Raw genomic sequence first — 15886 nt, 5'->3', positions numbered from 1 at the left:
ACAACAGTTCAGATAATATGCTTAGTAGGTTAGTTGGTCATTTTAAATGGGCTGTGTCACTGGATTTATAAACCAGCATTTGCTGCTAGAAAGTGTTTTGTACGAGTACAATATGAGTGACATCCAACAGCAGCAAACCACTGTAAGAAATGATGTGCTAATTACATTTGTTTTTCATAATTGTTTTCATAACAGGACAAGCCAAACAACTATTACAAAATATGTTTTAGACGTAATTTTGAAATTTTGTATAATTTTGCAACTGTTTGCTTTCAAAGTAAAGAGTCTGCCCTACTTCACATTAGGTGCCCTATAGGTCATGCTTTTCCTTGTGTTATTACATTTAGTGGTGGTGGCAACGTGACAAGATTTGAACATTTTATCAAATTACAAAAAAGTTATTTCCCCCAGTGTTTTGTTCAATGGCAGTGTGTTTAAATAAATTGTCCACATGCAAAAATGTTTACATTTTATAGCGTCGATATCTGCAACTTGCTTTTCTTTTCCTTCAATTTGTGTGGATGAGGGCCCCATTTGTTGTATGGAGTAGGCTCATATGCTGCTGCCCCTCCTGCAGCACCCTGGGAGTACAACAGTGAAACAAAGTCATGCTATACTACCACGGCTGCTGCCTTCCTATCCATCTACAGCATGTTTGTGCCTGTGTGTGTATGTGTGCCAGAGGGAATGGGGGAGTCTGCTCTCATTTCCATCTCTTTCTGCCTGACTGACTATGACACTGAGCAATAGCTTCATTCTGTTGTGCAGCGCTTGTCTGTTGGGGATAATGAATAATTAGGCTAGCACCACAAATAACATGCATTCCACAGGGAGCTGGAGCTCCTGTATGCTCAAAGACCAAATTGTAGATCTCCTACCTGATGTGCTTTTAAACTCAATTGGTTTAATTTAGAGATGTCAGAAATATCAGGTTATCAGCTAGTTACATGAAAAAATTAATACATTTCATGTTATTGACACAAGTGTGTATCTAAGACATACCCCAGTACATGATACCAACTTAAATGGAGTCTCCCACTTCCTGCAGCACTCCACAAGTTCACTTCAGTTTTGGGGGCTCTACTCTAAAATTCATGGTAAGGACATAGTGCATGGGTAAGGACCTTTCTACAATAAAGACATCCCTACATACAAGGTTTGGTTGGAGCAACACAGTATTGATGTCTTCTACTGGCTTCTTAAATCTGGTTCAAATTAGTTAATAGTAACATAAATTTCTTCTGAATACAGTATAGTACCAAGATGCAATATCATCTGGTAATCAGATACAAGACCTTTATGTGCTGAAATTCCAAAGTCTGACAACATAACATAGTAAGATTTTTAAAAAAAAAATAAAAAAATGAAACACTGGAGTAATGTCACGACATTTGGTGTGTGTTTTCTTGTTTTCTTCTTTGGTGCAGAGTGTCCACAGGCAGAGGGAGGGGAGAACGCAGTATCAGTTTGTACCAATGGTGAGGACTCAGAAGAGACTCAGATGAGACTACAGCTGAAGAGGAAGCTCCAGAGAAATAGAACATCTTTTACACAGGACCAAATAGAAGCACTAGAAAAAGGTAATTTCTGGCATTCACCATAACATCATAAAGCTACACAATACAACCTCCTATATGTGCCTGCTGATTTTGCCAAAACTGGAACTCTTCCTGGAAACTCTGTCCTTTGTGAAATGTGTTAAAATGAATTCCATTAGTTACATTTTTTGTAATGCATGCATTACAAACTAGTTTAATATTTTTTTATCCATCTTTGCATGAAAATGGATAATGAACACTTTTCTGCTGATACCATAAACAACACAAACAAAAGAAAAGAAAGAAGGCTGCAGTCTGCATTTAAGCGCTTAGATAAAGACCCTCTCCAAGTATCCTGATTTTCCCTTTTTTTCCTTTTAATTATTTTATAAGCCCGACTTTTGAATCATATCTATCAACTAGACTCCAGTTTGATCATGTAAATGGAGAGTCTTCTTCAGTTCAATTCAATTCTTTATATAGTGTTAAATCACAACAACAGTCACCTCAAGGCGCATTATATTGTAAGGTAGACCCTACAATAATACATACAGAGAAAAACTGAACATTCATATGAGCCCATACGAGCAAGCGCAGTGGGACTTCCCCGACAGTAGGAAGGAAAAACTCCCTTTTAACAGGAAGAAACAGGCTCACCAACACGAAGGGGCGGGCATCTGCCGTAACAGGTTAGGCTGAGGGGAGGAAAACAGAACAAAAGACACGCTGTGGAACACAAGCAGAGATTAATGGCAAATATGATTCAATGCAGAGAGGTCTGTTAAGACATAGTGAGTGAGAAAGCTGACTAAAGAAGAAGAACTGAATGATTTATGGGAGTCCCCCACCAGCATACACCTATTGCTCTAACTATATGCTTCAGAAAAAAGGAAAGTTTTAAGCCTAATCTTAAAAGTAGAGATAGTGTCTGTCTCCTGAATCCAAACTGGAAGCTGGTTCCACAGAAGAGGGGCCTGAAATCTGTAGGCTCTGCCTGCCATTCTACTTTTAAAGGAACAACAAGTAAGCCTGCAGTCTGAGAGCGGAGTGCTCTAACGGGGTGATATGTTAATATAAGTTCATTAAGATAAGATGGGGCCTGATTATTTAAGACCTTGTATGTTTGTATGTGAGAAGCAGGATTTTGAATTCAATTCTTGATTTAACAGGAAGCCAATGAAGAGAAACCAATACAGGAGAAATCTGCTGTCTCTTTCCTGTCAGTACTCTTGCTGCAGCATTTTGGATCAACTGAAGGCTTTTCAGGGAGTTTTTAGGACATCCTGATAATAATGAATTACAGGAGTCCAGCCTGGAAGTAATAAATGCATGAACTAGTTTTTCAGCGTCACTCTGAGACAGGATGTTTCTAATTTTAGAGATGTTGTGCAAATGGAAAAAAGCAGTTTTACATATTTGTTTAATATGTGCATTGAAGGACCTATTCTGGTCAAAAAAGACTCCACGGTTCCTCACAGTGTTACTGGAGGCCAAGGTAATGCCATCCAGAGTAAGAATCTGGTTAGACACCATATTTCTAAGATTTTCAGGGCTGAGTACAATAACCTCTTTATGCCTTGACTGTTGTTGTGATTGGGCTCTTTATAACTAAAAGTGAATTGAATTAGATTCAAATACCAAGATTAATTATGGAGGTCCACTGGGTTCTGTAATAGACCAATTTTGTTTACATTATAAATGCTTCCCTCAGGGATTATCATTAAAAGGCATAGCATACATAATTTCCTTAGGGATTAATAAAGTATGCTCATTCTGATTCTGATACATTTTCACTGCTATGCAGATGACACCTACCTTTATCTATCAATTAAGCCAGATGACAGATACTAATTCGTTAAACTGCAGGAATGTCTTAAAGACATAAGGGTTATGATGACCTCTAACTTCCTGCTTCTAAATTCAGATAAAACTGTGGTGTGGATAAAACCTGTATTTGGGCAATATCTCTAAAATTAGAACCATTCTATCTCAGAGTGATGCTTAAACTTAGTTCAAAAACCAGTGATTCATTATTATCACGTTGTTCCCTAAATTTCCTAGAAAGCCTTCATTTGATCCAGAATGCTGCAGCAAAAATTATAACAGGAACAAGAAAGAGGAAGTATTTTTCTTTCATATCAGCTTCTCGTTGTTGGCTGGTTGTTAAATCCAGAATTGAGATTAAAATCCATCATCATATCTGAACCCCCATAACATAATACTGTCCTAATAGAGCTTTTCACTCTCTGATTGCATCTTTAGTTGTGGTTTCCAGAGTGTTTAACAGTAGAATCGGAGGCAGAGCCTTCATCTGTCAGACCCCTTCTTTTGGAGAATCTGCTCACAGTTTGGATATTGAAGAGAGGCACATTCTCTACTTTTAAGATTAGGTTTTAAACTTTCCTTTTTGATAAAGTATATAGTTAGGGCTGGATCCTTATCACTGGGCTGTAGTTCACGGGGTAGAGCAGGTTACCTACTAATCGAAAGTTTTGTGGTTTGCTCCCTGGCTGCTCCAGTCTGCAAGCCAAATATCAGTGAGCAAGATATAAACCCCAAGTTGCTCTCCGATGCATCCATCAAAATATGAACATGTGTGAATGTTAGAAAGCACATAAGCACAGAAAAAAAGGTGTATGCATGTGAATGGGTAAATGAGGCATGTTGTATAAAAGGCTTTGAGTGGTCAGGTAGAGTAGAAAAGCTCTTTATAAGAACCAGTCCATGTTGACATGTGCTTGCTAATGCGGGGTTGTGTGATTGTTGGGATTTCTCTCTAACATTGTCGGGCCTATACCTCACAATGAAAAGCACTTCGTAGCAACAGTTATTGTGATTTGGAGCTGTATAAATATAAATAACATTGAAGTGGATTGAACTGATGACAGCTCAGGAAGTTTTGGATTTATCCAATCAGGAATTTCCTGTGGTGAAGAGGAGTGATTTTCTTTTTATAACATGTATGTCTGCAAAAATACTATTGAAAATACTGATATACTGAAAATACTATATAACTGTTGCTGAAAAGCATTTCAGATAGTTGTATACAGGGAGTGCAGAATTATTAGGCAAATGAGTATTTTGTCCACATCATCCTCTTCATGCATGTTGTCTTACTCCAAGCTGTATAGGCTCGAAAGCCTACTACCAATTAAGCATATTAGGTGATGTGCATCTCTGTAATGAGAAGGGGTGTGGTCTAATGACATCAACACCCTATATCAGGTGTGCATAATTATTAGGCAACTTCCTTTCCTTTGGCAAAATGGGTCAAAAGAAGGACTTGACAGGCTCAGAAAAGTCAAAAATAGTGAGATATCTTGCAGAGGGATGCAGCAGTCTCAAAATTGCAAAGCTTCTGAAGCGTGATCATCGAACAATCAAGCGTTTCATTCAAAATAGTCAACAGGGTCGCAAGAAGCGTGTGGAAAAACCAAGGTGCAAAATAACTGCCCATGAACTGAGAAAAGTCAAGCGTGCAGCTGCCAAGATGCCACTTGCCACCAGTTTGGCCATATTTCAGAGCTGCAACATCACTGGAGTGCCCAAAAGCACAAGGTGTGCAATACTCAGAGAAAGTATTGGTAAGAAAGGCTGAAAGACGACCACCACTGAACAAGACACACAAGCTGAATCGTCAAGACTGGGCCAAGAAATATCTCAAGACTGGTTTTTCTAAGGTTTTATGGACTGATGAAATGAGAGTGAGTCTTGATGGGCCAGATGGATGGGCCCGTGGCTGGATTGGTAAAGGGCAGAGAGCTCCAGTCTGACTCAGACGCCAGCAAGGTGGAGGTGGAGTACTGGTTTGGGCTGGTATCATCAAAGATGAGCTTGTGGGGCCTTTTCGGGTTGAGGATGGAGTCAAGCTCAACTCCCAGTCCTACTGCCAGTTTCTGGAAGACACCTTCTTCAAGCAGTGGTACAGGAAGAAGTCTGCATCCTTCAAGAAAAACATGATTTTCATGCAGGACAATGCTCCATCACACGCGTCCAAGTACTCCACAACGTGGCTGGCAAGAAAGGGTATAAAAGAAGAAAAACTAATGACATGGCCTCCTTGTTCACCTGATCTGAACCCCATTGAGAACCTGTGGTCCATCATCAAATGTGAGATTTACAAGGAGGGAAAACAGTACACCTCTCTGAACAGTGTCTGGGAGGCTGTGGTTGCTGCTGCACGCAATGTTGATGGTGAACAGATCAAAACACTGACAGAATCCATGGATGGCAGGCTTTTGAGTGTCCTTGCAAAGAAAGGTGGCTATATTGGTCGCTGATTTGTTTTTGTTTTGTTTTTGAATGTCAGAAATGTATATTTGTGAATGTGGAGATGTTATATTGGTTTCACTGGTAAAAATAAATAATTGAAATGGGTATATATTTGTTTTTTGTTAAGTTGCCTAATAATTATGCACAGTAATAGTCACCTGCACACACAGATATCCCCCTAAAATAGCTAAAACTAAAAACAAACTAAAAAACTACTTCCAAAAACATTCAGCTTTGATATTAATGAGTTTTTTGGGTTCATTGAGAACATGGTTGTTGTTCAATAATAAAATTATTCCTCAAAAATACAACTTGCCTAATAATTCTGCACTCCCTGTAGATTTGGGGAAAATATCTTTCAGGAGGTAATTTCTGCTGAAATATTAGACTTAATGAGAGAGCAACAGACGGGTATGTGTGCATTTATGAACATAGCACAGCTGCAATAATCTTATTTAAATCAAATCTGTAAATTGGGCTAAATGTGTATTTTTTCACAAAGGTCTACAGTTGTGTTGTTATGGCAGAATGGTTTCCAACAAAGAGGCACATCTGTGGTTGACCTGTCACAGTTCAGAGAACAGTCGTTCTCAGTGTCCGTCTGAAGCCTTCACCCTTGTATCAGAACATATTATTTTTCTTGCTGCTGCTCCTTGGTCTGTGTTGCCATGAGGTTTCCAAAGAGCAACATTTGTAAAGTGTTAAACCTGTGCTTAAACTGTTTTTTGTTTTGTTTTGCTTGTCAGATCACAAATGAGCTGGACCTGTGTTATTAACTACTCCCACTCACCTCACATCTACTGATTTGCAAAGTGTTCTGTATGTGTGGTAAATGTAGTGCAAAGGTGCTTTAAGGGGTCAATAAGATTTTAAAAAGGGCTGTGCAATAGCTTTTTCAAATGTTTTCAGTCCATTTGAAGCAGGGGCCCTCCCAAAACAGATACTGTATTGTGTAATTAATGTGTAATAGTACCAGAGGTGGGACCAAGTCATTGTTTTGCAAGTCTCAAGTAAGTCTCAAGTCTTTATCCTCAAGTCTCAAGTCAAGTCTCAAGTAATGTCAGGCAAGTCAGAGTCGAGTCTCAAGTCACTGGTGTAAAAGTCCGAGTCAAGTCACAAGTCTGAAACTTTGAATTTCAAGTCCTTTTGAGTCTTTAAAAAAAAAAAAGAGAGAAAAGCATGTTGCAGTTATATGCTAAATGTAAATATTAGACCATGTAATTTTTAAATCTGTGTTTTTCTCAACACATGACAAAATAGTGAACTTAGAAAATATACACAAATTGTGAAATTGCACCTCTTTAAAATGCAGCTCAGTTAAACCTAGCTCCAAGAATAATTTTCACCGACAGTTCTGAGATAAGCTGCATGTTGTTCTTGGATGCGCTTATAGGACCGGCTTTAAAATCGCATGACAAAAATATCATACACATTAAAAAAAAACTGCATCACCAACGTAGCCTGGACAACATTTGCTAGTTAGATGAAGTCAGCTATCTCATCGTAGCATATTTATATGCATATTTATAATTATACGGTTCTTGGAGTGAGTGCACACACTCATGAAGTTTAGTAACTTCAGGTCACTGCAACAAGCCCAGGTACAGTTTACCGACGGATGGGTGCAGGACCTTGAAATGCACCGTGTAGAAAGTAAAGACCATCGTATCATAAGTTTACCAGTCTCACAAATCGTCGTCATAAATACACATTCGTTAACCGTTTATTAATATAACCTTTGAGCTCAATGGTAATTAATTAGTAGTGGAAATAATTTCTGGTAGCATCACAGAAATGTAGCAGTGACAATAATATTGTATGCTGTAATCGTACTGGGCAATTAGTGATACAAAAAACCTGTTTTATCCTGTGAATAAAAGTATGTTTTTGTCAATGTACCATAATAACAGAAGCGAAACACAATATTGTGTCAGGACAATTCACTATTTATGCACAATAAACAAAGGAGCATAGCGCGACAATTTCTGTTCAGCGCCAGACTTGCTTGTAACCTATATCACCAATTATGTTAAGAAAAATGACATATTAACTACAACAGCAGACTGACCTTCGTGTAAATGCTTGGAGCAGACTAACATGTGAGCTGGAGGGTTCTGGGACGTTATATTTGATCTTTGAATGGCTGCAATCCAGTCGCCTCTTTGTTACTTCGGAAACATGGCTCGAACAATTTCTCTTCAACGAGGTAATCCGATAACAACCGATCTCTTTACCCGTCGGCTTCCCGTGGCTGTCATGTGACCGGCTATTGCAGTTAATAATACAACGGCTTCTTGACATTTTTGTGTTTCTTTTTATCGCTGTGTAACTGATTTCAATTGAAAGCCTGCGTGCGCTAGTACCGCTTGCCACGAGTTCCCAGAATCCTTTGCGGTTCTACCCCTGAATGATGTCACATTTTCAATCTCTATATAATATGCATGTTAAATTTTATATTTGGGGTGAAATATCAAGTCTTTTCAAGTAAACCGGTTCAAGTCCAATTCAAGTCCCAGGTCATTGGTGTAAAAGTCCAAGTCAAGTCACAAGTCTTAGAACATTTTTTCAAGTCAAGTCTAAAGTCATAAAATTAATGACTCGAGTCTGACTCGAGTCCAAGTCATGTGACTCGAGTCCACACCTCTTAATAGTACAATCATTCAACATAATGTGTAAATTATTTTGTTCTAGAATTTGAAAGGACACACTATCCAGATGTGTTTGCCCGAGAACGCCTCGCCAACAAAATAGACCTTCCAGAGGCAAGAATACAGGTATGCTTGATGTTTAGGGTTTTTTTTTTAGGTTTACAAAGAACGTGTGTACAGTAAGATGAAAAATTATGTCACATGGAAATGTTTGCCTTTTTTACCGTGTGAGCATTTGACCTTCTTGAAACAAACGAGTATTTACAAATGACATTTAAATAAATGGGTTAAATCATTATACTGACATATATACACGTCTTATATAATTTGAATCAGGGCTTCAAGATTAGAAGTGGAGCATCTTGTCTGTGTATAGTGTCAGCCCATAAGATTGAAAGAAGACTCAAAGGAATTCAGTTAAAAGAAGCAAATCTCTCAATCACTTAAAATAAAGGATTCAGCAGTAAGGAAAATCATCTGCAGATGGAAAGGTTTTCAAACAACTAAATACTAAATAGATTCTGTATCATGCTGGAGAATTTTTGAAGATCATTTGAAGCAGTCTTCCCAAAAGTTTAAATAGAAACAGACTTTCTTTCTTTGATGTTCCCATAAGCACACTTGCAAAAGTATACTTATGGAAACAAGAAATGACTAACAAAAAAGAAATTAAAGGATAACCTTTAAACCCTACTGAAATGTTGTGATTACAATCTTTTGTCTTTTTTATGATCAGTGATTTATTTTTCTTATATCTCATGCTACATGCAGGTTTGGTTTTCCAACAGACGAGCAAAATGGAGAAGAGAGGAAAAGCTGAGAAATCAACGTCGTCAGGTGTCCAACCCTTCAAACCATATTCCAATCAGTAGCAGCTTTAACACCAGTGTTTACCAGCCTCTACCACAGCCTACTACACCAGGTACTGACAAAGATACTCAAGAAATACTTCACACAAAGTCCATCTGGGCCTTTTTCATGTGTGGATGTCTTTTATGAATTTGTTTCTATTTTTTTTTCTTTTGTTTGTAGATACATGCACATGATCATATACACAGTGCCACCAGTGATTTCAGGATATTCCACTCATGAGCAGTTGGTAGTACTATAAGACATACAACAAGGGAGCAGAGAAGAACAATAGTAGTTTGTCAATGAATTATATTGTGAACATATTTTAGATGAAATGTATATTTTCTCTCTCACACTAGTATTTTTTAATATTGTTTAAAGGAAACTCATCTGGGCCTGTAATGTCAGACACTAGCAGTCCAGTTACATTTATTATGCAGTTACTTTTCCCATCATATTGGGTATGTGCTGTCCAGCCCCACTATGCTTGGATACTTGGATACTTTGGACAGTGATTGTTGATTGCATAAATGGTTTGCTTGTGATGTCCTCCAGTATTGTTAAAATTTCACATTGTTGCTCTATCCATATTTCCATTTTTGTCTATCTAGTGTCCTTTTCATCAGGATCCATGCTGGGAAGGTCAGATCCAGTTCTGTCCAACAGCTATAGCCTCCCAGCAATGCCCAGCTTCAGTATGGCTGCCAGCCTGCCTATGCAAGTAAGATTAAATTACAGGATAGAACAATATACAAATAGTCAACAGTTTGCATAAAGGCGCTGGAAAACCTAGGGCTCTTTTTTGCCAACCCAATAGCATAGAGCAGATCTCAGTCATATGCATCATGCATACACACCAGCAAGACAGACCAAAGAAGCTGGCAGAATTATTGGAACAAGTCTGCCAGAGATCAGTAATATCTTCCCCACTCGCTGTCTGAGGAGGGTGCACAGTATCCTGCGGGACCAACATCACCCTGCGCGCCACCTTTTCCATCTGCTGCCCTCAGGGAGAAGGTACAGGTCTATACAGGCCAGAACATCCAGACTGGCCAACAGCCTGTATCCACAGGCTGTGAGGCTCCTGAACTCTCTGCCCCCCTCTCACGGACAATAACCATATCCAACTTCTTAATAGCAATGAACTGGTCTGCATTGGTGCATCATATCTTTATTCTCTTCCCCCTCCTGCCCCCCCCCCCCCCCCTCTTTCTTAAATAGATAACTATCATATCTGATATCATATCTCACAGTACAATAATATTGAATGGGTTGCATTGTTGTATTTTGTCATGTTTCTCAGGTCTTTGTCTGAATTTCTACGAACATTATTGCTAAGGATTGTCTTATTGCATTGGAGTCACACTGGGTTAAATATGTACACTTGGGTTTTAAGGGGTATTTATTATTTTCTTCTTTTTTTTGGGTTGTATGGAAGCCCCAAACGCAATTTCATTGTTCTTGACAATGACAATAAATAAATAAATACTAAAATACTAAATACTAAAACCATCATAGGAAAAAACCCTCACTACACTATTCTATAAAAGTATCTTTTTAGTCTGTCTTCTTTAAATAATTTTAATGAGCTCAGAAAACAGGTCTACACCTTTATTCAAAAACAGATATTAAACCCTATTAAGATAATAACCAAAAGATTACAGTTGAATTAACCATATGTGGCATGGTTACCTGTCAATATCTTCAGGGAGATTTAAAAGCACTTAGCATGGTAGATTAGTTTGTCCCATCAATGTGCTAATTCACAAATATGTATTGGAGCCTGTCACTTTTGCATGTTTTGTCAAACCTTACCCAACATCAGTTGATAGTCCACTCTTCATTTTTGAAGCTTTACTACCAAGGCTTCCATAGTGAATGTACACAAGAAGTGACTAAAAGTTTCTTCTTGTTTTGGTAGGTTTTACTTCATGTCTGCTTTTACATTGTCTTATTGGGCACACACTGCTTGCCTTGCTTGACTGACAGATGTTAGGAACACAGATCGACCAGTAAATGGAAAGCTTCACATTTAGGCTCAGTTTCTGTCCACCACAATAGAGCTGTGAAAATGCTGCACCTTCACCCTCTGGCGGGATGCTTTGTACAGCTTGCAGCGTTTGAAGGTTGTGGTCTTTGCCGGATTTGTTGCTGGCAAAAGGCAGGGATAGCTCAGTAGGTAGAGTGGTGGCCCCATGATCAGAAGGTCAGGGGTTCAATTCCCCTGAACAGCTACCCTGAGGTACCCCTGAGCAAGGTACCATACCCTACACACTGCTCCCCGGGCGCCCAATGGCTGCCCACTGCTTCACTGAGTGAATGGGTTAAATGCAGAGAGGAATTTCCCTACGGGGATCAATAAAGTACACCTTCTTCTTCCTTCAAAAGTAACTTTATAAAGTAGAATGACTGATTGAAAACAAATTTAGATTGCCGAGCTAGGAAAGTAAAGTGCACAATGTTGCAATTGTGTTATCGGGTTATAATTTATAATGTAGGCTAAAGGGTTTCTCTGTGGTGGTTGTTTTTCCTGTGCCTGCTTTGGTTTCCTCTGGATTTAACTGAATAGTCCCTCCGTCTGAAGACATGTGTCTTGTGCTCGCTATGCATGTAAGGCAGCTAGAGTGCAACAAGCGCATAGAATAAAGTGCTCAATGGTCAAATCTAAAGCACTTTGAGTGATCAGTAAGATAACAAAGCACTATGTAAACACCATTTCCATCTGCTCAGAGCAAACCAGGCAACCATTCTGCAGTAACCTGTAGGATCAGTGTCTCATTACCCTAGACCAGCGTTAAGATATAAAAGTGACATTGTCAAGGAAATGAACTGAAGTCCTGGTGTAATTCCTCACATTACAACAAAAAAACCCAATAGAGTTAGGAATAACAACAAATAAGAATAAGAAATACAATATTTATGTCATATTTGGAAAATTCTTTTGTTTCTGCAGTTGGGGTAACAATAAAAGCATCATAAAGAGTTATTATATAAAATAAGAAAAATAGTATTTTCACGTGTCATCTCAGTTGCATCTGTGGTTACTGGCACATACCAGAAAAAGTTGATTACATTGGAATATGAAACTCTGCTTTTTAAGGGGTTTTAATTTATGTTTTCAGACATCCAACCAGACCTCTTATTCCTGCATGCTGCCCACCAGCCCCACTGTAAATGGAAGAAGTTATGAGACATATACTCCTCCACACATGCAGCCACACATCAACCAATCAATGACATCGTCTGCAACGTCGTCAGCAGGTAGGAAGTTATGAAGCTGTGCCTTTATGGCACTTTATGTCATCCCTTCTGATCTTACAGGTTTCAGACATTCAGACATACAAACATTTTGTGCCTGTCATGTCTGTCAGTCTGGGTTTGAATTATTTGACTGACCATAACAACGTAGTTAAATAATAAATGAACCGGTTCTTTTCTACTTTACTTGAGCGCTCAAAGTGCTTTTTGTTGATTTTTGTTCAATTTCAATTTCAATTAAGTTCATCTAAATTCAATTCAAATTCATTCAATTTAGTTACATTTTATTTACATATCAGCAACATACACCAACACCCATCGCATGTTTATGCTGCAAAGTAACGACCTAACAATATTAGAAAGAGTTCTTTAGGAGAAAGTACTTCGACATAGTGGAGAGACAGTAAGAGCATGGAGAGAACACCCTGTTGTCAACATCATGGTGTCCAGTAATGGTGTTTTGTTGTTGGTGTGTGCTCATATTTAATTCAGTTCAATAAATTAAATTGAATTAAATCATTCATGCTCACGGCATCTAACCATCATTTTTAAATGTGTACTGTTACACTTCTGAAGGGCTTTACTTACACTCTTCACAATGAGCTTTACCTGAACCTAAATAACTTATTTTACTGTGCAAACCCAATTAAGTAAGTTTTGGTGCTTAAACATAAGCAGTGAGTGAAAGTAAAAGTGTATGTGACATGCCTAACTGTTTATAGCCAATATATCCCTGGTCCACAGGACACCTTGAATGCAAATGGTATATGCCAAAACAACATTATACAATGCACTGGCATGAGAGCTAGCTGGGCAGAATAGGGCTCGGGGAGACAGCTATCTGCTGTGACAGATTATTACTGGTATATGCAGCATCAACAAACTGATTGATCTGATTGACATTTTATATGTCCCAACATTCTCAGAGTTTTTCTTATACATAAGCATATAAGATAAATTCATATATTTACTGTCCTGACTTACTCCGAATGCTGAAACGAGGTTCAGTGTTTTCTTTCTATAAATTCACACTAACTAACAACATTAGGACCTCAGACAGGCTTTCTTTGACCTCCGTGTTCAAGAACATCAGCACCAAATGTCTGTGTAGACACAGTGTAGATTCTCATCAGTATAGAACAGAAAGACTTTCACCTGGTCATGACTTTGTGTTAAACATATTTGCACCTGCCCCTTTGCAGTCATTCTAACACACCTGTTATACGACATGTGGCGCTTTTAATGGCTCACCACTGAAAGCTTTTGTTCTCTCTTTTACCAGGTTTGATTTCCCCTGGTGTCTCAGTTCCAGTTCAAGTTCCAGGAAATGAAACAGACATGTCACAGTACTGGCCACGCCTGTAGTGATGAAAGGCAATTATTCATGCCTGCTGTGATCATCAACAGTGAATTCAACCACAGGACGGTTGGGGTCTCATCAAAATGGAAACTATTCCTTCTTGCTCCAGTTTGAATGTAAAAAAAGGACTTCAGCAAATACGTATGAAATATAAATTACTCTTATTAATGCTTGTGAAGAAACAGGATGCAAGGATTTTAAATGGTTTTCAGAACTAGAAGGATTTTAATGTTGCTGCAAAACAGTACAAGTTCGACTGTAAGTGGATCAAAGGTTTTTGGGACCTCATGTTTATCGGCTACCGTTCAGAGTCTGGATGGTGTGGATGCTTTGTCCAGAATGCAAGCTGTTACCTGAGTGGTACTGAGGAAGCTCAGGAAAGTGGATCCTTACCCTGGTGATTATAACCTCCAGACAGAAATAAACTCCTGAGAGTCCACTGGGAGAGTTTGTGGGAAGACACATTACCTCTACTTTAAGTTGGTCATTTTTATCATACTGGCGTGTTTGTACAAACCCAAGGATGTTAACTGAAATGTAAAGGGAAGAATTTAATGAAACTTGAAGCTGTCTGCTGTGATTGTTTTCATAAGCAGATTCCAAAAGCCTTGGCCTGGAATGTGTATAGAATTTCAGAATGGGAATTCTGGTGATATGTGTTTTGTATTGTAGAAGTCCCAACACAGGCATGGACTCTGATCTTAAACTGAAAAATTATGTCTTTGTTGGGGAAAGATTGTTCCAGTTCTAAAGGTCTAATGTCCAGAAACTCATTAATTTACAAAGCCTGAAGGTAAAAACACTTAAAAAAATAAAATAAAAGAGTGAACATTGGATTCAGTCTGGGATATAAACCTGTTTCTAATTTCAAAGTGTAAAGTATTTGTCTTCTCAAGTTATTTGGGAGGTTTTCCAAAATAAAGTTATTTCAATTAAATGTGTTTTTAAATTGTATCTTTTAACAAGGACAAATCAATAGAAGATTCATGAGGGTGGTGATTCGTCATGTACTAATATGTACAGACCAGTGAAGACGACTTGTGCATATCATAGAATACTGTGGAAGATCATTCAGTTTAAGAGGAAAGAAATCAGATTTTCATACATAATGTAAAGCTAGTGTATCTTTGTATGTAGTTTCTAGCTTCTAGGCTAAACAAGAGGTGCACATAGCACGAAGACAGCCTCTTCCTGCATTTCAGCACCAGTGTTAGCCCAGAATACAGTTTCTGTGTTTGCACTGATGGAGGTACAAGCTGTCTGCAAGACGTTATTAATGAGACAGATGTCATTTGGTACACACAGCTGCTGTGCTCAGGTTCAGGAGCTCTGAGCGCCATCACAGGCACTTTTATAATTTTTCTTTTTAAATTCAAACTCAGGATTTGTAGTAGTGATTATATTAATCCATTATTGTCCAAAAAGATATTTTATTCTCTAATCATTAACTGTTAGTAACAAAAAAAACCCACATTAAGATGAAAACAAAACCTATTTTGAAGTTATTACACTTGGAAAGAATTTACACTGTTTAGGAAAGGACTGAAAAGGTACAATGTATGTATGCAGCAGCAGATTTGGGCTGGTAAATCTCCATGTTTTGCTGGTATGATGAGCAGTAAACTTGTAATGCAGAGGTCAGCATGACTGCTACACAAAGAAACCAAAACACAGTCCTTTTCTCTTCACAGAATGACTACACTGATCTTGGTGTTTTCCCGACTGCCAGCATGGTACTTGCCATGAAGATGCAGTTGTCACTCTGAGAGCCGTTAATTTTGCATCTTCTGTCTCTCTCTTTGTTGCTCCTGTCCATCCTCTCTGTCCTGCGTATAACTGGACACAGAACTGAAAACATCGTGTCCAGATGAACTGAATCAGTGTTCTGGTATTTAATTACCTGGATTATTGAACGTACATCAACATGTCAAACTCTAATATGAATTGATTAATTAATT

General features: G+C 38.4%; 1 protein-coding gene across 1 annotated transcript in view; it reads left to right on the top strand.

Moving 5' to 3' along the window:
• Nucleotides 1-14841, top strand: part of LOC309711191 (paired box protein Pax-6-like) — a 30255-nt gene extending 15414 nt beyond the window's left edge. The window contains exons 6-11 of the mRNA XM_082541319.1: nucleotides 1428-1580; nucleotides 8502-8584; nucleotides 9230-9380; nucleotides 9922-10031; nucleotides 12433-12571; nucleotides 13851-14841. Coding sequence (XP_082397445.1) covers nucleotides 1428-1580; nucleotides 8502-8584; nucleotides 9230-9380; nucleotides 9922-10031; nucleotides 12433-12571; nucleotides 13851-13933 — 719 coding nt within the window. The 3' untranslated portion in view covers nucleotides 13934-14841. The remainder of the gene's footprint in view (nucleotides 1-1427; nucleotides 1581-8501; nucleotides 8585-9229; nucleotides 9381-9921; nucleotides 10032-12432; nucleotides 12572-13850) is intronic.
• Nucleotides 14842-15886: the final 1045 nt, after the last annotated feature.

Source organism: Aulonocara stuartgranti (genome assembly GCF_965226115.1).
Source record: "Aulonocara stuartgranti genome assembly, chromosome: 7".
NCBI classification, from domain to species: Eukaryota; Metazoa; Chordata; class Actinopteri; order Cichliformes; family Cichlidae; genus Aulonocara; species Aulonocara stuartgranti.
Note: the sequence above shows the minus strand (reverse complement) of the source record. Positions and strands in the feature narration are given on the sequence as shown.